Source organism: Cynocephalus volans, chromosome 2 (assembly GCF_027409185.1).
Source record: "Cynocephalus volans isolate mCynVol1 chromosome 2, mCynVol1.pri, whole genome shotgun sequence".
NCBI classification, from domain to species: Eukaryota; Metazoa; Chordata; class Mammalia; order Dermoptera; family Cynocephalidae; genus Cynocephalus; species Cynocephalus volans.
This window is the reverse complement of record NC_084461.1, coordinates 166,548,111-166,570,576: the sequence shown is the minus strand read 5'-3', so window position 1 is coordinate 166,570,576 and position 22,466 is coordinate 166,548,111. Positions and strand designations below refer to the sequence as shown.

The 22,466-nt window shown below is 44.0% G+C and overlaps 1 protein-coding gene across 2 annotated transcripts in view; it reads right to left on the bottom strand.

The window, feature by feature from the left end:
- The window catches only part of KIF13B (kinesin family member 13B), a 146,694-nt gene that overhangs the window by 29,867 nt on the left and 94,361 nt on the right, over nucleotides 1–22,466 (bottom strand). The window contains exons 25-35 of one of the 2 annotated variants that reach the window (XM_063088030.1): nucleotides 19,028–19,174; nucleotides 18,388–18,417; nucleotides 16,885–16,984; nucleotides 16,270–16,396; nucleotides 15,522–15,577; nucleotides 13,823–13,947; nucleotides 12,519–12,695; nucleotides 9,840–9,932; nucleotides 6,637–6,789; nucleotides 6,288–6,365; nucleotides 4,964–5,017 (exon numbers count right to left, since the gene is read on the bottom strand). In XM_063088030.1, the coding sequence (XP_062944100.1) occupies nucleotides 4,964–5,017; nucleotides 6,288–6,365; nucleotides 6,637–6,789; nucleotides 9,840–9,932; nucleotides 12,519–12,695; nucleotides 13,823–13,947; nucleotides 15,522–15,577; nucleotides 16,270–16,396; nucleotides 16,885–16,984; nucleotides 18,388–18,417; nucleotides 19,028–19,174 (1,140 nt within the window). The remainder of the gene's footprint in view (nucleotides 1–4,963; nucleotides 5,018–6,287; nucleotides 6,366–6,636; nucleotides 6,790–9,839; nucleotides 9,933–12,518; nucleotides 12,696–13,822; nucleotides 13,948–15,521; nucleotides 15,578–16,269; nucleotides 16,397–16,884; nucleotides 16,985–18,387; nucleotides 18,418–19,027; nucleotides 19,175–22,466) is intronic. The other variant, XM_063088029.1, reaches the window with a different exon arrangement.

Here is a 22,466-nt window from a genome sequence, read left to right as displayed (position 1 = left end):
GACTGCGTGCGAGCCCTCTCAGGTTGCAGATACGTATTGAAAACCTGTGTGCTTTTAGCAGCGACCTAAGTACTGATCATAAAATCAATAAGCCCTAAGTGATCTGGATCCTGTTTACCTCACTTTCCCTCAGGAACTCACCCGGCATTTGATACCGTTTTTTAAACGGTGTGATGTCCGGTGTTCATTAGGAAGCAGGGAAACAAGGCAGACGTGAACACGTGGTCACAGAGACGACAAATTCTGAAAGGCTCCACTGTAGGAGCATTTGTGTTATTATGACTCACGCGGATTTACCTATTGTCATGTGTTGTTAAAGTTCTTTGCGTTTAAGTTTAATTATCTGTCTGGGAGGCCGGGCCTCTGTGTACTCTGGGGGGGCTACAAACAGGTGACTGAACACTGAGGCCCACAATCTGTGGAGCTTTTCAGAAGAAAAGCCCTGTGCTCCGGTTATAGTGTCGAGCTCATACAAGGCTGTCCTAAAGGCTGTTCTTAACTTAATCTGAGAATAAATTTCTTTAGAATATTTTAGATTTTCTTCCTTGTTTGGCAGCTGACCCTTGTTTTACACTCTGTCCCTTGGGCAAACTAAGCAGCTGAGCTGGAGTCAGCACCTGGGCTGTTAGACATAGAATTGTCTGGTCACAAATCATGAAGGTGTCACTTCTTCCCCAAGGCACACTCCGGGCTCTGCTAGCTTCATGGGTAATTGTCGTAGCTGGCGCTCCCATGCATAACGTTACTACCAGATACTCAACTACTCCAAGTGAGGGCACTTGAAAGGATAGACACGATATGTGGACACCGCCTAAGCCACACTGCTGGCCTGTCAGATAATGAAAACGGACACACATCTCACCTGTGTCCATCCACCTTAACAATCACGTCAACCTTGAGGAATCGCACATGCCACCTGCTATGGATCTCTCTCCCAGAGGGACGGGGATCTCAAGTCACTCTGGGATGGAGGGGCTCTGCCTCAGAGGGAGCGACAGATGTCGGTGGAAAACTCGGCCACCACTCTTCCTCCTCTAGCTGACATCCCCAGACCTCTAGGGAAACACTCCAATGAAACCTCCCGTCCCTTCTCTGTCTCCTGCACTACACGTCCACTCTTATGCCAGAGACCAGAACTGGGGCCCAGGATCCAGCTACACACGCTGTGCCGCAGGGCCAAAGCAATGACTTTCTTTCCAAAAAATTTTATATGCTCAGCTGTTCTAGAGGGATCTCCCTTTCCTGAAATGTGGGACGGAGACAAAAAAAAAAAAAAGAAGAAACCTAGTTAAAACTCAGTGCCATGAACAGAAAGGACTTCACAAGACACTGGAACTTTGGGATCTCTTAAGTGGCTTGGATCTAAAAGTGAAAGAGTGTGTTTTTTTCACTTCTACCATAGTAATCTACAGCCTACTACCTGGAATCTAGAAAGGTACCTCTCTGATCCGTTTCTCACATCCTGCATGTGTATCAAACTTTAGAATTGGCTATGAGGAGGAGACACAAAAGAGAAGACTCTGGCTTTGGTTTGGAACCCTAAACTACCTTCATAATCATTAGGGATTATTTGTCCCAACAGGCAAAATTCAAAGAAACCAAATCCTATTCAACAAGCCAATCTTTGTAGCTAGCACCATGCTTGGAGTAGAGTCGAAAGGCAAAGGACACAGGCAGCTCTTGGCTGACCTGAGCCGGGCGTCAATCCCCGTGTGCACCCACAGCTTCCCTTCTCCTATTCCTTGGCCACATGCAGAGTCTTTGGGTTTTCTGTAAATGGGTCTGGTTTTGATCAGAAAAGAGACAAAGAGGTAAACAGAGAGAAGTGTCTGTGACATTTCGGGTCCAAAGACAGCTTCTAATGCAACTAAAGAAGTGACTCATATTTGGCACCCGCCTTCACCAGGGCCACACTAAGTAATGAGAGCTTTCAGGAAGGTGACATAGGCAAAATACACAATTCAGTTTTGTTAACTGAATATTCATTCAAGCTACTGACTACTTTTAATTTAATCAAAAATTCAGAAGATGACAAACACACTACCTTACCAACTTATGAAAAATATAATTTGCTCCTCTAAAATAGCTTTAGAAATGACAATTATTTTTGTTGACAGCACTCCATGCATTCCAAAAGACCTCCATGCACAGCCAACTTTGGGGTGGAAAGACCAACAACATGCTGAAATTAATTCTGTACCTAAATATCAGTCGGTTTTGGTAAATGGTCATAAAAAGCCTGCTAAGTTTTCATTATACCTATAAAAAATATCCTTACAATAATGATGAAACATCCACTAATAGTAAATAGCAATATCATTTCAATGAGGGATTTTTTTAATACTTTTAATTGAAAGACTTTTCCCAACTGGGAGTGATTTCTTTTAGGCCCTAAGGTGAATTTAAAATTTGGAACAGTTAATTAAATTCTATTTTTTTTTTAAGACGAATTAATTCACCAATTCAATTTTGGAGGAGCTCAATAAAGCAATTTCAACTTTAATATGTAGGGAGCATCAGTAAATAAGGGAATGAAATGGGGCTGGTATGACCCAGTGTTATCAGGCCCGACGGTGGTTTGCTTCCAGAGCCTCACACTTCCTCCCACCTCCCCAACAGCCCAACCCCATCAAACTCTTCTCTCATTGCCTCCTTGCCACTGTGATGCTGTGACTCTTATGCACGACTGATGACTCTTTGCTATGATGTTAACTGAAAACCAAGAGGGAAAGGGAGATGAGAACCTACCCAGTGGCCTCTAATCATTATCTCAACTAACCTGAACGTTCCTGTATCATGTCATGCAACGTGGAAGACACAGCCCATCAGATCCTGTAATCTATAATTCTGACTTGTAATCAATACTAGAAGGAGAGACTCACGAACTAATGGAAACAGATAAGAACCCAGAAATACACAGGCAAGTCTGCAAGTTAGATGCAACTAATGTAATTTTAATTTTCAATTATTTCAAAATGCATTTTCTAGCGTTTTCAGCATCCCCAATTCTAGGTTAAAATTACATTTCTGACTCAACTCTCCTGTACATTAAATACTTTCTTGCACAGAAACCAAGAGGGTCCTACTGAGCAAGATTCTGATGTTGAAAGAAATCCCACCACTTTGCCAGTTTTTTGCTAACCTCACCCATAACCACACTCCAAATGTTTATTTCTATTGTCTATTTAATGTGAATTAACTCCAATTCCCCATAGAGGAGTTTCTCTAGAACCTTCTACATTCAGTAAGATACCTTAATTCCTGGTCTTTTTGGACAGATAAATACTTTTACAAACCCAAGTAACAAGGAAAATTTGCAACTAATCATGTACAAGGTACTTCAAAAGTTCATGGTAAATCAGAATTAAAATATGAACCTCCCTGTGAACTTGTTGAAAGCTCCCTGTGCCCCACCCCTGCTGGCTTGTTCCTCTGTCTACAATGACCTAGACTGTGGTGTGTGTTCTGGTGTAGATGAAGCACAATAATTTCTGTGAGGTAGACACTACTATTTTCTGTTATTGTCTCCATTGTAAGATAAGGAAACAGGAGGTGGCAGATAGTTTGATCATCTCTTTCGAGAAATTTATAATTTTCCAAAAAAACATAGAAAGTCATGTTTTCTCTTGTAAATATATTTTCCTTAACATATTTTCTTTATTCACATTTAAAAATCATCCAGTTTTCCAAAAACTCTGTATCCCTTGGGTAATCATAACCTATGCTGAACTTAGGTAATCAAACGTATCATGGGTCCAGTATAAACAAGTACTCAAGCTTAGCACACTTACAGGGACTTATGTCCATGTGGGCCCTCAGAAATCTGATGAGCTGGAGAGCAATTTATATATCTATATATCTATATATATCATATTATTTCAGACAAACTGCTAGTAACCAAGATCTTAAAAATCTTACAAAAACATGGTGTATAATAATTAACACTAACGGAAAGAGTAATGATCCTCACTTAGCTTTAATAATTATCATTAAATAGTCAATCTTCTTTTGTCTTCCCCGACTCCTCCCCTCCAGATTATGTGGATGCAGCTCCCGCACGTCCCACCATCTCACACGACAACACACTCTACTGACCCTCTCAAGGGTTACACCATTAATGCAGACCTGCTGCTCACTATTGATGGCACCAACACCTAACCAGGTCCCTCCAACAATGACAGGCACACTGTAACGTGTGACATGCAGGTAACACAGTTTCAAGGAGCACTCACTGTTTTAAGTAAATTATGAGTTATCTATGATTAAAACTCTGTTAAATGGGGAAAGCTACATTAACACATAAATAAATTCTACCTAACAAAATTTCAGTTTCCTTATTTTTCTTTCTTCTAATAATAGTACTAACTTTTAGGCATATATTTCTTATTCCTCATAAATTTCTGACTGTCACCATCAATACTTCAGTATTAAAAATCTGATTTAAAGTTCCTTTTCTGGCAGAAACAGGAAGAAAATTGTGTACAGAAGTATAAACTTTAGCAAAAAAACCTGTTTTCTAACCTCAGTAATAAGAGGAGCTGGTAAACAGCATTTTATTTTTATTTTATTTTTAAAAAATTTTAACTTCTCAATATACATTGTAGTTGATTTTTGTGTCCCTTTACCAATTCCTCTTTCCCCCCTTTCTCTCCCCTCCCCCCCACTACATCATATCTGTTCACTTGTCTTATCAAGTTCAAGGAATTATTGTGATTGTTGTGTCTTCTTCTCCCCCACCCTTTATTTGTATATTTATTTATTTATTTATTTTTAGCTCTCACTGGTAAACTGTATTTTAACTGGCAGATCAAAAGAAATGAACTCTAAACACTTTCCAAAATATTTCACACAGCACAGAGGAGCAGGAGAAATTCCAGCATGCAAAAATCACGTGTGATATTTGAGAAGAGGAAAGTGGAAAGGGAAATGGGTCTCAAACTGCTACGAAGTTACAAACACCCACCTTGTTGCTGCCTAGACTGCTCGATGGAATGAGATCTTGTCGGCTTCCAGACAACTGGAGAAGAAACAGAGGGAAGTGAGTCCTTCACGAGGAAAAGCATCTACACACATGGTCCAGGACCCGCCAGGCCCTGAGGACCACATCACCCAAATGTCAAAGTCGGATGGCAGCAGAGAGGCTGAGACCAAGGCTGCAGACGAGTGGCCTTTGGGACATCAAGAAAACTGAATGAGAGGTTTATTGAGATGGGACACTCAGTCTACAGTGTGGCAACGGCAGACTAGAGGTGACGCCGTGAGGGACACTTCGCTGGTGATCCCTTCTGAGTGAGGGATTCCAGGCAATCTCACCATGGCCTGAGCTTAGGATCCCTTGCTCTGGGTATTGAGCAAATGTAAACTCACAAACTATTTTAAACTGTAGGATCCCAAATACCAAATCTCTGCATATGTGACATATTTTCATATATCATTCCTGAAGGAATGAGAAGGTTTTCACCTTGTATGCAAGTGGTATTTCTAAATGTCTGAGAAGGGTCCCGATCTCTCTTCCTGAGACCGTTAAGTGCTGTCACTGAACAGGCACCACGAGGCCGCGAGGGGGCCCCAGCGTGAAACCCTCCCTGCTGCCGCCTCCTCCATGTACTGTGAGGCGCGGGCTCTGCCGTGCTGTCCTGCAACGCTCGTACCGCGGCTTTTCTTAGTGAGAAGTTACACAAAAGTGTGATGCTTCTCATGCCCACGTCTTTATCAAAAATGAAGAAAGGAGAGGTAAACCCAGGGGCCAGGAGCATATTTCTCTGAAGAATTATTCCCATGTTCCGTATGCACATAAATTATATCTATGTTTTAAAAAATAACAAACTTCTGTCACCACTGTGAAACAAACATAACCTGTTTTACTCATTTGTTCTATCCTGGATGGCCTGTAAGCAGTTGCTTTGTAAACCTGGTCCAGGATTCTCAATTTAAAAGTAAGTAATTAAAGCTCAGAAAATGTAATTGGTTCTTCCTGGGCATGGGGCTAGTTTGGGGTTAGTTCCACAAACACCCACTGACCACCCACAGCCTGTGCCCGGCAGTGGGGACAGCACGCTGAATGGGGAGACTGGACGGTCCAGAAAGGACACTTCCTTCCCCTGTGACAGCAGTGGGAATGCGGCAGAGGCACGGACGCTGCAGGGGAGGGAACAGAGGACGTCCACTAGCCCCGGGAGGGAGGTGACACCTGAGATGAGGGTTAAAGGACGGATGGAGAGAGTCACCCGAGCAGAAGCGAGGAAGGTGCTGGCGGGCAGGGCACAGGTGGGGATGCATGTACTCACCCTGTGCACATTGGGAGAGCTGACGCTCCTCCTGTGCAGCTTCCCTCTGCCTGTCAGCTGCTCCTTCACCGCGACTTCCTGCGAACCAGAGAACACAGGCAGGAGAGACACACATAAGAGACACACGCACAAAGCGGTGCTAGGTAAAGCAGGCCTTGACCTGCCACCTACACGCAGACACCCCTATTAGGGAAACAACGGTGGTTACTTCACAGACAGGGTGACCTGATTACAATCACTCTGGATCATCTGAAGTTAATTACAGCAGCACTCCTCAAAGGTTTAGACACAGCAACACCGAGAGTTACGGGAGGCAGCCGCCACCAGTGCCACCCGCCCCGTCACTAACCTGGCGGAGGCGGTCTAACGTCAGCAGGTTCTCCACGGCCAGCACGCTGCGCAGGTACTTCTCCAGGTGTGCCTCGGAGTCGGCCGACGCCGGGTTTTCAACATTGGCTGCCACTCTCGCTAATGCCTCTCGCTCCTCTACCCCCTGGGCATCCTGGAGCGTGGAAAGTTGTAAGGTAAGCTTAAGTATGTGCAGAAGAAAACCTCATAGAAGCTTCGTGACCTGTGCATGCACGTGCAGATCCACACACACACAGAGTTTTGAACCAACGAACAGAACATACTCCAAAATTCCATCATAAAGTCAGCTTTTGGAACTCAAAATGCATTTTTCCACAGAAATGATGAAACACTGATTAGGGTATTGTGTCGACTTGAAAGGCTACTAAAATATTGATCATTAAAGGTTAGAAAGGATTTTGTAGGCTGCCCACAAATACAACCACCTTTATGACGATACCTCAGGAACGTATCTGCCCATGAGGAGCAAGAGAGAGGAAGAGGAGCTGGATGACCACTAGGTAAGGGGGATCCGAACAAGCCCACGGGAAGAAGACACGGTGGAGAGCAGGATGAAGCCAGGGCACGGCCTCACCCTGCGCCAGGCCACCTGCCATAGACCACATATGCAGCACGTGGCCGCTTCTAAGACTGGCCCTGAGCCTCGACTCTGGAGTCGCAGTGGCTGCAGGCTTGGGGCCGACCCAGAAGAAAAGTGCCCAGGTCAACTCTCCTTGCTGTACCTTTGACACAGCCCACCCCTGCTCCTCTGCCAGAAGCTGGCCGTACACGTGAACGGGATATTTACAAGTCAGGGAGGGACTTATTCATGTATTTAATTACTTCAAGCAAAGCAGGTTCACAACAAATTACTCTTCTCAGGGAAGATCAGACATTTTATTTACTTGTGGATTTCTTATAATAATGTCAAAAACTACAAAATGTACATCCATATGCCGCTGCCTCCTAAATGCCCTCAAGTGCAAGACAAAACATAATTTATATATGACTAAGAAAAAAACCACACCGCCAATTAATTTTAAGATACAGTCAATTATAAGATCCATTCTAACTCCAAAGATACTTTTTCCAAAGGTATTTTTCAAAATTTAAATGAGTCTTAGAATAGACAAAATGTGGGAGGATTTTTAAGATGGCTTAAGTTCATAAAAGCTTTTGTCTCCTACAGTAATTCACCTGAGGCTGGTAATAACCATGAAAAAACGGAATCATTCTCATTTCATAGGTGACAAAAAGCAGAGGGTCCCATACTTGGAAAGAAGGCAAGACCGGAACGTAGGTCTCCTGACCTGGCTGGGTCTGCTTTTCACCGCCCAACACAGACACTTGTGGTGTCTGCAGGGAACAGACACCTGCTGACCATGTGAAGAGCACAATGAGCTGTCAGGGCCTCTGCAGGAGGAAACCCAGCTCTTTAAGGGATCTTTTTACTTGAGTCTTGTCTTTACACAACAAGCTTTAAGGCTCACTTCTCTTTCTCTGTCACCAGGATCTGATACTGTGGAAGCCATGTTTGCCAGCTTAGATGTTTAGCTGATCATTAACAGCCCAAACACATGAGGTTATATTTATCTTTAAGCCGATTCCCCCGTTTCTTCCCTTTTAAAACCCTACCATGTGATGAACAAAAGCACTTTTAAAGAGAATAAGAAAACTACAAGTAGGATAGACAGGGAAGGGAGGGAAATGAAGAGAGAAAAGCGAAAAACGAAGCCGGTTCACTAAGCTGCCTGTTTCTCAGCGCACTCAGGCCGTTTTTAGTGAGCATCCGAAACAACCGGAAAAACACATAAAACGCTCAGACACAGAAAATGAACAGTCAGTCTCTAGCTAAACACATACATGTCGTGTATCCTGGTTTGAAATCTTACAAAGAAGGGTGAATGAGATTTTGCAGCTAGCCTAACTGCAAAAAGGCTTCATTTAAAAATGTTCAGCAGGCTCCAAAGCAAATAGTTAAACAATTAGTATTTACCAGGTAAGCGTAACACTTTGAAGATCCAGGAAAGAATCAGTTACTATGTGACATTATTTGAGAGGAAAAAGCATTTTGCAAAGGAAGGTATCTAAAACAAAACTGCATAATTTACCTTTTTCCTTTCCAAATGCTGATCTCTGTATTAAATATATGAGAGTACCTCAAAAGGTTGTGGAAAAATGGAATTAAAGATAATACGAAATTTTCCACGAACTTTTTGAAGATCCTAAGTCCTAAAATGAAGGAACATGCTGGTGCTGATGCTGTGGCTGGCGGGGCCCCGTGCTCACCCCGTCTGTGCTCACCCCGTCTGTGCTCACCCCGTCTGTGCTCACCCCGTCTGGCATCCACACTTCCCCAAGGAAACCTCCGCCTCCGCCTCCTCACTCAACCCTGTGTGGGGTGGCTGTGGGGGAGGGACTGATCTTTCTCCGTTCCACAGAGTCCTTTTCTTTAAGACCCTCGCTTCTCCCGCCCCTGCAGGGACACCTCTGTTACCCAGCTGTGCCAGTGCCTGGGGGAATAAATCTAAGCCAGGGGTTAAATATCAGGAAGCATGGATAACCACTCCTTTCATCAAGCTTCTATCAGGGATGCTTTAAGCTCCACTTGTCTGAATCCTCTGAATATCTCAATTAGTTCAGAAAGAGAAATAATAATAGCAGTAAAAAAAAATAATAATGATCATAGTAACAATAATAATAAGTGATCACAATGTACTGTTTAGCATGTGCACAATCTGTACACATTGTCTCATTCGATCCTTAAAAACAGCCCTGTGCGGAAGATCTGACAAAGGAAAAAATTTAGGCTCAGAGTAATTCACCCAAGTTGACTTTGCTGATAAGTGACAGAAACAAGATTTCTGTTTGACTCCAAAATGAAATGTGAGTCTTTACGCTATGCAACGTTGTCTCCCTTCGTGGGTTACAATACTGTTATCATCCTCTTCTTCTATGAGTGAAAAGGTGTTGATCTGCTTCTCAAAAGAAAGATCTTCAACAAAAAACTAAGACCAGAACTTTTTAAAGCCACAAATACATTTTACTATGAATTAAGATGAGGAAATTCCTCTAAAAATCTATAGCATTTCCCTAAATACACATTTTCATTTAGTACCTATTTCTTGGGTAGGTGACTTTCAGGGAGTTAGCTCGTTTTAAGTGCTTATTTTTAGTAAATTCAAATTGCTTATAATCCTTTACCTCTGGAATATTGGAGACAATTTCAAAAGTCACTCCACAGCCAGGAATAGAACTTCGATGAGACATCTTTTTTAGGAGACTCTGAGCAAAACCCTAGAGAAAAACAAAATAAAAGTTATGGTTTCCCACCTCAAAAGTTGAGTTTACATTAACAAAGAGACAGCACACAGGATAATGCATTTATTTTAACCAAAAGAAAACAGAGCCCATCTCCAACTTAAGCAAGTAAATTCCAAATCGCCAAATACAGTTTCTTCAACTTCATCTTACTGTAAAACCAATTTATTAGACTCCTGCAATTGGGAACTATACCCAATATATGAAAAGTACAGACCATAAAGCCCAGAAACTGGCACTAGGCATCTGCACACACTCTGCTTAAATGCTACAGAAATAAGACCATTGACTTCCACACTTGCGATGACCTCTAACTGAGATGTAAGCAAGGACTGGTGATGTTCATGCTTTTTTCCCCCAGCACGATGGACATCTTGTACTATGAATATTGACAAGTTCAGGCATTAAATTCTTGACCAAAGCAGGATCGTTATGAAGGATGATTTAAGAGTGCATGGTCATTGTTTATGCTGACTGCGCTCTTTGCACAGTTAAGAATTGAGCTGCTGAATTAATGCACAGATGACTCACTCGAAGATGCTGCTAAGACTGAACACCCATAGAGGTTGAAGAGAGCAGGGACGAGAGTGGAATACAATTGCTGAATTAAGGTAGGGAGGAGAGAGAACAGGGGACGGGCACTGGGCCTGTTTCCCATGCAAAAGGAAAGGCAGAAAGACGTGAAAATCCCCAAAGAAGATAGAAAAATCAAGTTATTTGGACTTAGAAATACATAATTTCACAAACTGACCTAATAATAATGTATTTCATATTCAACGATCTTTAATTTCTAAGAAGATCTTAGCCCCTCTGAATGTTAGAACAGTCATTTCAGCCCCTTCACCCCGACTTTAGCCCTGTCCTGCTGGCCAACCCCAAGATGGAGGCAGAGCTGCAGATCTGCTGTGGGTGGTGGAGGGAGGTGTGGATGCTATCAGCTCACTTTTTTGTTTTCTATTTGTATGGAATTGGTGAAGCGGACTGGCGTGCATTAGGGTCACGTGGAAATCCCTGTTCCTGCTATAAAAAAGCAATTTTTAAGAATAAAATATCTGAAATCAGGAGGAAAATGCCATGGCTTAAAATACTTCCATATCGTTTCAACCAGGAAAAAACTGTGGAACTCACTGTCCCTACCATAAAAAAAACAGACAGTAGAAACTTGGTGACTCCACAATGTACTCTTTCTGTTGTGGACTCTGCAGGCTGGTGGTTGTGCCAGGTAAGTCTCGGGGCCTGGCAACCAGGATGTCTGATTCTGAAATGGAAAATCACTCTTCAAAATGCTCCCCAAGAGCAGCATGTCTTTTTCAGTCCCTTACAGACTTCCGAGAAAAGGGAGACAGAGCGAGACAGAGAAGCGCCAACCACACCTACAGCTGACCCTGTACCCGAGTGTTACTGACGGTGGGCTGTCCGGCTCAACAGCTCAGCGTCAACGGCACCGCTGGCCTGCATTTCAGAGACTGATATCAGGGTGACATTCAGAACTAAAGATTAATTTAAGGGGTGGAGATTACATCTTGGAATCTGTCAACCAGAACTGTGCTCTTGATTTATTTTCATCTGTACTGATTTTAGTTGGTATATTGAGAATGCCTCAAAAAAGGGAGGTGAGATAGTTAAAAAGAATCCCCAGAATCAACCTTCCAAATCCCTGTATTTGCAAAACCAATAACAGAAGGAATATAAGTTGTTACCTAGGAGTTTCCTACTAACCCCTCCATATGGCATAAGTTCCTCCATGATCAGCTGTAACTACACTGGGAGCCATGCTCCCTGGCGTATGCAGTACACCTTTTCACGCTGTCTCTCTCTGTCCCCAGGGCCTGCCCCATCCTTCCTCCCCAACCCTGCCCACATCTCTGCTCATGTGTCTCCTCCCCCTCTGCCTGTCCAAGGCCCCCAGTCATAAAGTGCCTGCTCAAATGCTCCCCTCCTCTCTGAAGCCACCTAGGCCTTCCCAGGTCTGAATTCTTCCTCCAGTCACCTGCAGCCTCAGTGCATGTGGCGTGCACCTGTGCTGTGGCACTGATCACAGCAAACTGGAGCCTGTTCATGCAGAGCTACACATGCGAACAGACTGTGGCCCTTTAAGGACACTGACTATTTCTCATCCACCTTTTTTATCCCAAAGCCAAATATATGGATTGAAGACTGCAGAGAAAAATAGGTCTGGAAAGAGAAGGTTGAGCAGCCTCGTGCTATTGAATGAAGAGCTGATCTGCCAGGGAATCTTCTCCTTGTGCAGGACCCAGACCAAAAGGCAACAACGAAACCACTTGATTCCACCGGATGGGGCTACAAAGCACCCAAGAGGACGACTGTCCTTTGTAAATCTGCCAGGAGAGGGATCCAGGATAACAACACTGTCTGGGAGGGATGATGTGTAGAGACTGAGGCAAGTGGAGTTACAGGACAGTAACTGTCACCTGGGAGAGGAAAGCTCGGGTGTCACAGGCCCCATTTAGACAGAGGCCACAGCAATCATTCTATGGCCCTGCATCCTGTGGGTTGGACCTGTGCTTAAAGTCACTTCCTCACCTGGAGCCGGAGACCCACCTGCCGGCCGTGAACGTGGATGCAGATTCTCTTGCGCAATACCAGCTGCATGTCGGCCGGGTGGCTGAGCTGGACGGTGACACGCACGATGAGGAATACGCGCTCGTCGGCGGGCGAGCCTCTGCTGAGCTGTGGGCAGCTGTGCACGGCTGAGTCCCAGGAGGCTTCCGCCTTGGCCTGCATGGAAGACAGGGACAACACTTGCCTCTCTCCTCCCACACACAAGGAACTCCTCGAGGACACTGCCCTGGCTTGGGCTGAGGGCGCATCTGCCAGTGCTGAGCCGAGTTCTACTCCGAGAGTGGCCCTGAAAGGTGACGGACGGGGTGGGGAAATGCACCACTGTCTCGTGTAGTATGTACAGAGTGCACTGCTCCTGGCTGGCTCATTTTCAGATTTTTTATTTTAAAAAACGTTCAAATGTTAAGTTGGAAAATGCCGTACAGTGAACTCCTGTATACCTTTGACAAGACCCAGCAACCGTTAACACCTGGCAGCTTCAGCCTCTCTCCTTCTTACCAGGTACACACACACATTATTACTGTTTTTGCTGGACCACTCTTGAGGAAGTTGGAAACAATTATCACATTCAGGAAATTTAACAGTAATACCAGACTACTGCTTGATATAAAAATCCGTGTTCAAAATTTTCAATTTTCCCAGCCACAATGGCAGATTGCATCTAGTTGTCAGGTCCCTCCACGTGCACCTGGAATAGCTCTTCAGCCTCTTTTCTGGGCTTGACCCCGGTGAGCAGAGACTGTCAGCCTGCTGTTCTGGAGAATGCACCAAGGCAGGTGGGTCTGACTGTTCCTCATCACTAGACTCAAGTTCTGCACCTTAGTCAGGACACCACTGGGGTGATGACATGTCAACAAAGCATCCCGTCAGCTTCCTTCCTGAGAATAGTTTAGGATATAATTTTCCGAACATACTAACCATTAGAGAATGAACCCCATGATATGCCCATCTCCCAGATTCCACCACTAAAGTCACCACATGGCCTCCATCTATTCTTTTTTCCTCTCTAAGAAATCATGCCGCTGTATCTCCACATTCTCAGCGGCACCTCCTTCCACTCTCACTGGCCGAGGGGCAGAGAATCAAGCTGGTGAGCTGCTCCTACCAACTCAGATTCTCCCCAGGAGAGCAGGTAAATGGGGACAGCTGCAATCCGATGTCCAGGCTCCTTTCCTCTGGGCGTCATAGTGAGAGGTTTTCATGCACGTATTGAGGCACGGAAATGACCACCTCACCCTAGCTGATTGTTTCAGAAGTCCTGCAAGGTGGTGGAAACCACTTACCTCTCCATCGTGCTGCTTCACAATCTGTAGCTCAAAGAACTCTTCCTCCTCCTCCCCGGTCAGGGTGGCGTCCCATCCGCCCGCCTCCGGGTAATCAAGATTATCCTGAGAGCTGAAATCATCGGCTGAAAGCCAAGAAGTTACATTAACGTTGAGATCATTTTAAAAGATAAGCCCCACCAGCTAAATTTCAGTGTGCTTATTATTAAAATTCTTCTGTTTCCAATTTCATTTGCGTTGTGCTCTGAAATCTTACATGACACTGATGATGTCCCTTTACAAGTTCACAGATCTAAGAGGTAGAAAGTCCTTCAAGAAATGATCTTATCCTTTATGCCTCATTTTACATGGAAGGCACATGAAGCCAAGATACCTAAGAGGTTACCCGAGGTTGGCTCATAACGTTAATGATAGGATTATAACCCAAACTCCCTACCCTTGCAGTGCACTAAAAAATGAGAAAGAAAGAGTGCTTCCAGTTATCTGACATTAAGTTCAGCACAGGGATCAGCCGGCTAACAAGCTGGAAACTGGAGGCCCACGCCCTGGCCCTGCGGTTACTCTGTTCCATTCCCATCCACCTTCAGCTATAAGCAGCCATCGCCAAGTACCTCTTCTAGAAAGTGGGCTTGGGCGGACCAGGACTGATCAGCTCCTCGGATGTCCAGACTACCAGGTCTTCCTTCAGCTTACCTTTCTCTGTTCTCCTCCGCACTGCCCACCCCCTGCAACCCCCCCCCCCCCCAGCACTGCACCTGTCCAGGAAGCCTAAGATAAGAATGGGCTAGAGTCACCCTCAGTCCCCAAGGTCCCAGAGAACAATGAGGCAGGATGAAGACTTCTGGAGGTACTTAAAAAACAAACTCCCACCCACCCATCAGGTGGAGAGACAGCAGGCGTGGCTCGGGATTATTCTCAGACTCTGTATGTGTGCAAAAATCTTCCATACAAATGAGCTTGTGGCACAAGATACTAAATCCCTCAGATACTGCAATTCACTTTCAGCTCAGGGGAGGGCAAGGGCTGAGGACACCCCAGCTCGCCTGCTTAGGAGAGTGCATTTATTACCGAGCTCTTCTGCAGGTGTCTTAGGAATTTAACTGCTGACTTTTAACTTATTTTTAGTTCCTTAATCTACCTTCCCATTTTCTATTTTCCCTCTTACAGGCAGGGTATATACAAAACATATCCCGATCCAAAACATTTTACCTGGGGGGACGGAGGGCGTCAGAGAAATGACAGTTATTTTTTAAAAAAGAGGCAATGCAGTGATGGATGGCACAGAACTTGCAGAAAAGTGAGAAATGTGTCATGAAACAGCAAGAAAACACCAGAAAAAGAAAACACAGTGCATAAGTATCGCTAGTTATTAGCACTTTCCAAAGAGAGTCTTTCCCTAAGAATTAAAGAGGAAAATACTTCCAGTGCAGAAAAACGTTCCTGCCACCCTAAATTGTTGGGAGAACGAGGCACACGCAGTACTGCGAGCTGCAGCAGAGAAATGGGAGAAGGCACCAAGAGCAGACACACCTACCACTACTAGGAAAACACAACCCTCTCAACAGAACCATCAGAGCACGCAGGGAACTAACGCCAGCCTTAGGATGACAGAACCGCCTGACAACGTGCTTGGCTGGAATCTGTAATTTAGGCACTACTTTGTCAGAGGAAAGCCTTCAGAAGACATCTTCTGACTTACCATTTAAGTCAAGGAATATAACAGGAATGTGGGTTTCCATCCCAGGCACTGGGGTCCTAAAACGTGAAGAACAAACAGCATCTCAAATAAAGTGGGCCTGCTCAGCACGTGCGGGAACACAGCCCAAGCGCACACTTGGGGCCGCTGCAACAGCAACCGCAGGCCCTGGTGGTGCCGTGAGTTAACATCTGGGACGCGCAGACTGAAGTGCCGCCACGGATGCTCTGACACCAGGACTTAGTCTTGTGAGAGGCACATACCTGTTCTCAGTGAAGTTCCCTTGTTTAAACCTACTTTCTTATAAAATGATATACTTAAGGGTTCCCTCTGGCTTAATTTACTGTTTTTAATTTCTGTAAATTGGCACAGAACAGCTTGAGCCAGTACCAAAACCAAAAACGCGTGGAGATGCAATTTTCTTAAGACCGAATAGTCTTTTAAAGGAGTGACCCCAGTCATTAACATATTAACTAGTTTTTTTAATGCTAAGTGCAATGGTACTAAATATTGATTTAGGTTCTGAGAAATCTTAATTACTTTGGCCAATAACAGTATTATTTAATAAAACACTTTCAGGCCGTGGTTATGCAACTCATGAAAATAATTTAAAAGTTCCTTTAATTCAAACGACTTTTCCCCACATGCTGTTACAACTCCTCCTCTAACTGCAGCAGACACGGGATTCATACTGAAAGCAGGCTGCTTGGTGGGCACCGGAACTCCACCAGACACACAGCAGGGCTCATACCACTCTGCTGGGGCCCCCGGAATGCCACTGCCAGCCGAGGGGACCATCACCGCATTCCTCTCCTCAGTCAGGGTCAGCCGCATCTCCAGAAGCTGTGCTTCGCGGTCAGCATCATCCTCTGTTTTATCTAGAACATCACCAGGACGTGGGTTCAATGTGGAAATCTCGCTTGCTGCTTACACTTGTGTCCCGAGCAAGACTGGATTTGCCAGTATCTGCATGACCGGTCGCTGAGTGCTCACAGTGGTAAAAACTACCTACGAGCCGGGGCGGTGCAGTGGGCTCTTTTAGAGGCCACCTCCAGCTATCGGGAGCCTGCAGCAGGACAGCGCACGCACGACTTGGTTCAGAGTCAGGGGACAGAAGTGTCAGCCCTTCCTTCTGGTCACCTCTGAGGGACCAAGTTTGCCTCACACGCTGTATTTTCTTTGGGGGGAGCGAGGGTCACCAAGACACTATTACAAGTGAATAAATGTTCTTCAAAAGGGTGACAACAGCAAGGGGCAGCCCTCACACACTGCTGCTGGCCCCGTAACTGGTGTGTTCCTCTGGCAAGAATGGGGTCAATCACGCGCTGACCTGGGGAGGGAGAAACGGTCACCTCGCTTTTCCTACCATGCTTACTGACGAGCTTCTGCAGCTGCTGATCCAAGTACTCCTGGCGTTTTGTTAATGCATTGAGCCATTTTCTGCGCAGTCTCTCCAAATCCCGGTCCTGGAAGAGAACAGGAAATCGCATTCAATGTAATGTTGAGACAACGTACCAGACGCTGGTGCCCTGTCCCACCCTCCTGGCGCACTATGAAAACGTGAAGCACTGTGCGGTCCCCTCCTCACTACCAGCGCATGCTGACTCCATCCGTAACTCAGCTCAGAACATGAAGCACTGTTTCCAGAGTGAGTGCTTCTGCAAGGGTAGACTCTGGTGTCCAGGACCAGCTTTACTTCTAATGGCTCAAGGGGCGGAACTCCAGGCACTTCCAACAAAGACCTTCTGAAAGGCCTCATCATTAGATAAAAGTCCCCAAAAGTCCTGAATAATCTTCACGTTCACACACCTTACAGCTGTCAGAGAACGCTTCATGTTTTGTAAGTACTGCTTTCTACCTGTCTCACTAGGCCCCTGAAGATGACACCGTGTAACTGCTTCTCTCCCTTGTTTTTGTGCATTCTGGGGTGTGGGGCGAGGGGGCAGGGGTTGTTAGGGACAGACTGAGCACTCTGCTACTCGACACCTGCACACTACCACCTTACAAGGTTTCCTTTTCTAATAAGGTTACAGGCTGGCAGGTCAGTGGAATGCTGCAGATGTCCTGTATCTGGGTTTCAGTAGGTCACTTAACCAAATAGTCTGTGATGTTCTGGTGGACAAGATGGGGAAACTTGCAACGCATCTACTTGAGCAGAATCACAGAGGAACCAAACATCACATCCAAACAGCAGTGATTAATGTCAGCTTAGAAGTCTCTGCTGTTGTGTCACAGGACTGCATCTAATCCTAACTGACACGACGTCTTTATCAGTGACTCATGGGAGGGCAGACATTTCTATCCAATTAGAATGATGCAAAACCAGGAGAGTGGCTGCAATGGGTGACATCATCAGGCTCCAGAGAGCTCTGACAGTCCTGAATGATGACTAACGAGATGCAACTTCACAGACAGAAAGAAAATCTTGCAGAAGATTAGCAAAAGAAAAGACGAGAAAAAAATTAAAACCCACAAAACCCCCATATGACTACAGGAAGTAGGGAAAGGAGACCTGGCTTACAATATGGACAACACCCAGGGCTAGACCTAGGACTCAGGACAATTCTACCAGGGCCAGTGGGCAGGGTCTCTACTCAAGGACAGAAAAGACCAAGTGAGAGGATTGTTTGGGGGCCTTGGTGGGGAGCTCCTGGCTTGGAGAAGAGAAACCATCGCAAGTGATCTCCAGCTCTCAACCTGTCTCACATTAAGGTTTCATTGTTCCCTACTCTGTTTTACTTTCAGGAAAAGCAATATTTGAATAAAAATTAATTGCTTAATTATTAAGTAACAGTCTAGTAGGATCCAGGAATGTGTAAGCAGGTACTTACTCAAGCTTATTTGAGGAGGCTAACAGGTGCTAAATTACCTGGTAACTGTCCATGTCCTCCTCGTCCTCCTAAAAGAAAAAACATATTACATAGAACTGAAACTGTGATTCACCCAAGGATCAGGCTATCTGAATCTTTCCCCATAGTTTACGTTCTCTAATTTGACTGATAGACTACTTTGTCTCCCAGCAACCCTTACCCTTACTCAGAGTTTTATGGTTGCCAGGAAGTTGGAGAAAAACCTGGAGCTTCTCCCAGGGAAGAGAAGAACACACTCATTTGACCTTTTCGGGAACCAGAACAATACTTTCCCTGCTGGGTTTACAGTCCCGCTCACCAGGGGAAATCAAACACCTGCTGGCAAATAGTCTTTACAGGCACTAGGGGTTCTGCAGAGGGTGGGGTGATGCCAGGAGGTTAATCACCATTAGGCACTGTGGGGTTCGTGTAGGCTGAGATGTTTTAACCCTCAGCTTGCCATGTATCAGGGCATAACCAATAACAGTCTGGTGCAGTGATCTCATGCGAATACAACACACCGAAAAAAGACACCGAAGGAAAACGAGGAGATAGATACTGAAAGAACTGTTTGGGGAAAGCAGTTTTCTCGCAGCTTCTGAGTGACTCTCTGGTCTGGCTTTGTCTTTCGACAAGAATATGACAGGCACCGAAACTTACATGGAAGGTCTCATGAGTTTTGGGAGATCTGAGTGGTCTAACTTTTACACATCCGATGCCAACAGACAATATACATTCTTCCATCAGTGGTAAAGTCCCAGATTCCTGCACAGACTTCACTTCAACTCGAACTCGCCGTGATTGCCCCTGGATCACAGACAATTTTAACAATCTTAAATTCAGTTTCTTGATTTCCAAAAATTTGGTTTAGGGAGACCCCTACAGGCTGATGTTGGTAAAATGTTTAACTGGAGACATGGTCTCACCATACCTCATAAAAGTACTAAAATACAGACTCAAAAACTAATCAGGAAAAATTATTTCCCTTTTAAGAGGGTAGAAAGACACAGAATAAATACATGACTTACATATTTTTACAACAAAAAGAAACTGAAAGAAAAATTGTAACAAAGGAAAGGTAAATGACTGGCCAATAAAATATGTTCAGCTTACTGATAATCAAATAAACACAGACTAAAATGAGCATGACACACCTTCATTTTCACTTACTAAACCAGCAATCATCTTTGAAAGGAGCAATTTCCAATACTGCCCAAGGTTTAACAGGCAACTTCTTACACTGTAGTTGGGAATCGAAATTGGTGCAAGCTTTCTGCAGGGCAATTTATCTTAAAAATATAAGTATCCTTTGACCCAGCAATTCAACTTTCTAAAGATATGTTCTAAATAAATAATTATGTATATACAAAAAGAAATCTTAAAGCGCTGTTAAGAATAACAACAAAAAAAATAGGTATAAATGTATACTACTGATAACTATTCAAGTAGTTATGTGGTATATATACATAATAAAACACTATATAGTCATTAAAATATTACTGTAGAAAAACATATATAACACATTAAGTGAAATAGCAGATTATCAAAGGAGGTACATACAGTAAGATCTACTTCTAAAAATAAGCAATCAGAGTTAAAAATAAAAGACTACTGCTGTCTTGGAATCGCTTCCCTAATCCCAAAATAAGAACGATTTTAAATCAAACTGCAAAACGAAGAACTGATCAGAAAGAGCTGTTCCTTCTTAAACACATTTTCATAATAAATACTACAAGACTTTGTATATTGACAATCTAGTAATATTTTAAAGGGCAATTCCCAGTACTCTCAAATTACTGACTTCAAACTTGGTTTATAAATTTTAGGGATGTAAGACAGCATTTGAAAAATGGAATTTGAATATTCGATTTCAAGTCAATTACTCTTGCCCTCTTCCATCAGATTTTAGTTCCCATGAGCTTTGCAGGATCAGGAAAATCAACTCAGGCAACCCTTGATCCTATCAAGCTACATTTGGATGGATGGGATACAGATGTCTTTTGATTTAATATCTTTCAAGAACTGTGCATCAGATATTTTGTGGAAAAAGTCTCTCAGAAAACATTTTTTTTTTTTTTTTTTTTTTTGCCAGTAAGGGGATCGCAACCCTTGGCACGGTGTTGTCCACACCACGCTCAGCCAGTGAGTGTACCGGCCATCCCTATACAGGATCCGAACCTGCGGCCTTGGCTCTACCAGCGCCACACTCTCCTGAGTGAGCCACGGGGCCGGCCCTCAGAAAACATTTTAACAGTTTCGTCATTTCAATGACCTACCTTTTGTTTGTTTATTTTGCCTAAGACAGCAAATGACCTATTTGAATGCGTGCCCAAGTATGGAGAGAAGAGCCACGATAAGGAGAGGTAAGAAAAGGAGAAAAAGGATCCAGGCACAGCTGGCTTGTGGTTCCATGGAAAAGCTTTGAAAAGTATACTTAAAGTTTTAGACAACTTCTTGTAACTGCTGATATTCGACCATTTGTTACCTATAAAAGCCACAATTTTTATATGGTCGGACCTAATCAGTTGTCCTTGGCTGCTTTCCTGTTCAAGAACAGTATGTCCCATTTTCAAACATATGAAACTCAGATGAGCCTGACATCCAAGGCCCTCCCAACTAGCTGCTACAAGCTTCTGCGCCCCCTGCTCTTCCAACACACGTCTTTATTCCAAAATGGATGCAATTCCAGCCTCTGTGTCTCTATTCTAGACATTTATACAGGAGAAACCTTTCCAGATCTCACATGATTTTCCTGGCATCCAAGTGAAGATTCACATCCTTCAGAAAAGTCTTTCCTCCAGTTGGTTAGAGTGCGGTCTTGTAAAGGTCAAGGGTTCAGATCCCCTTACCAGCCAGCCACCAAAAAAAAGCCTTTCCTGATAACCCAACCTATCTTTGAATATTTTTAGTAAAGAGAGTCAGAAGTATGATAAATACTTAAATATCCAATTTACACTAAACCACAGAAAATTATCAGGTCCTGCCTTCTAGCAGATGAATTTCTAAGGCATCCAAGGGAAAAAAAAAATATATATATATATATATATTTTTACAGATGCCCAGAAAAAGATGTTCTTCGCACCATTAAGAATTGTTTTGTGTATACGTCTCATGCTTTAACTTACACTAATCCCCTTCTGCTTTCAGAGTCTTGCCTGTACGTGAAAGCATTTGCTAAAATTCACTGCTGGAGTCAAGAACACGTGCTTACCATCATCCTGCTCCAACATTCAGATACTTCATATTTAAGCAAACTTTCTCTTTCCTTTCACCTTTTCTCATATTGTGCTTTGAATGCTTCCTATGTTCATTTTCTATAGTTATTCTAATGTTTAACTACTGTTTCAAAGTATGGAAACTCTCATAGGATACAGCACTCTACTAAACATTGTATTAATGTGAACTACAGCAAAACGGGTATTTCTAAAATATATGTCCAAATTATATTAAGATTTTCCCTCTCGTTGGCAGTTGGCAGTGCAGGCTGATAGGACACGATGTGGTGGGGTGAAGTGGCCCTCCAGCATATTTCTCTGCTGCATGGTAGCTGGCATGGGCTCATATCTACCCAGCTGCATTTATGAACACCTCCCATGTGTCAAGCACTGGGTTTTATACACTACATCTCTCTTAATCCTCACTCTAATCCGATGAGGTTGGTGCTATCGTCATCTCCATGTGCACAGGGGAACGGGAGAGGTTACTGAACTTGCTCACGGACACGCAGCTAGGACATGGTGGAGCCCGAACAAGCCCCTACGTGTTGGACTCTGGGTGCTGAGCTTCCTGCCATGACACATGGCTTCTCTCGTCTTCACAAATGTTCTGATGCTGCCTGCTGTGTTTGTCTCTGTCATATAATTCAGTTCTAAGTTCTCTTTTAAAGCTTATCTTTTTCTTACCTAACCCCGACAGAAGCTGATTTTAACCTATTATAAATAGCAATACTGGCAACAGTGAAAGAAAATACACATGAAATAGGAGACAAGTTTAATACAAGAAACTAACTTGGCCTGTCTAGATTTTGCCATCATCGTCGTCAACATTTCTGCTAGTAAGAATCCAAAATATTAAGATTTCTGGGGTCAAAGAACTGATA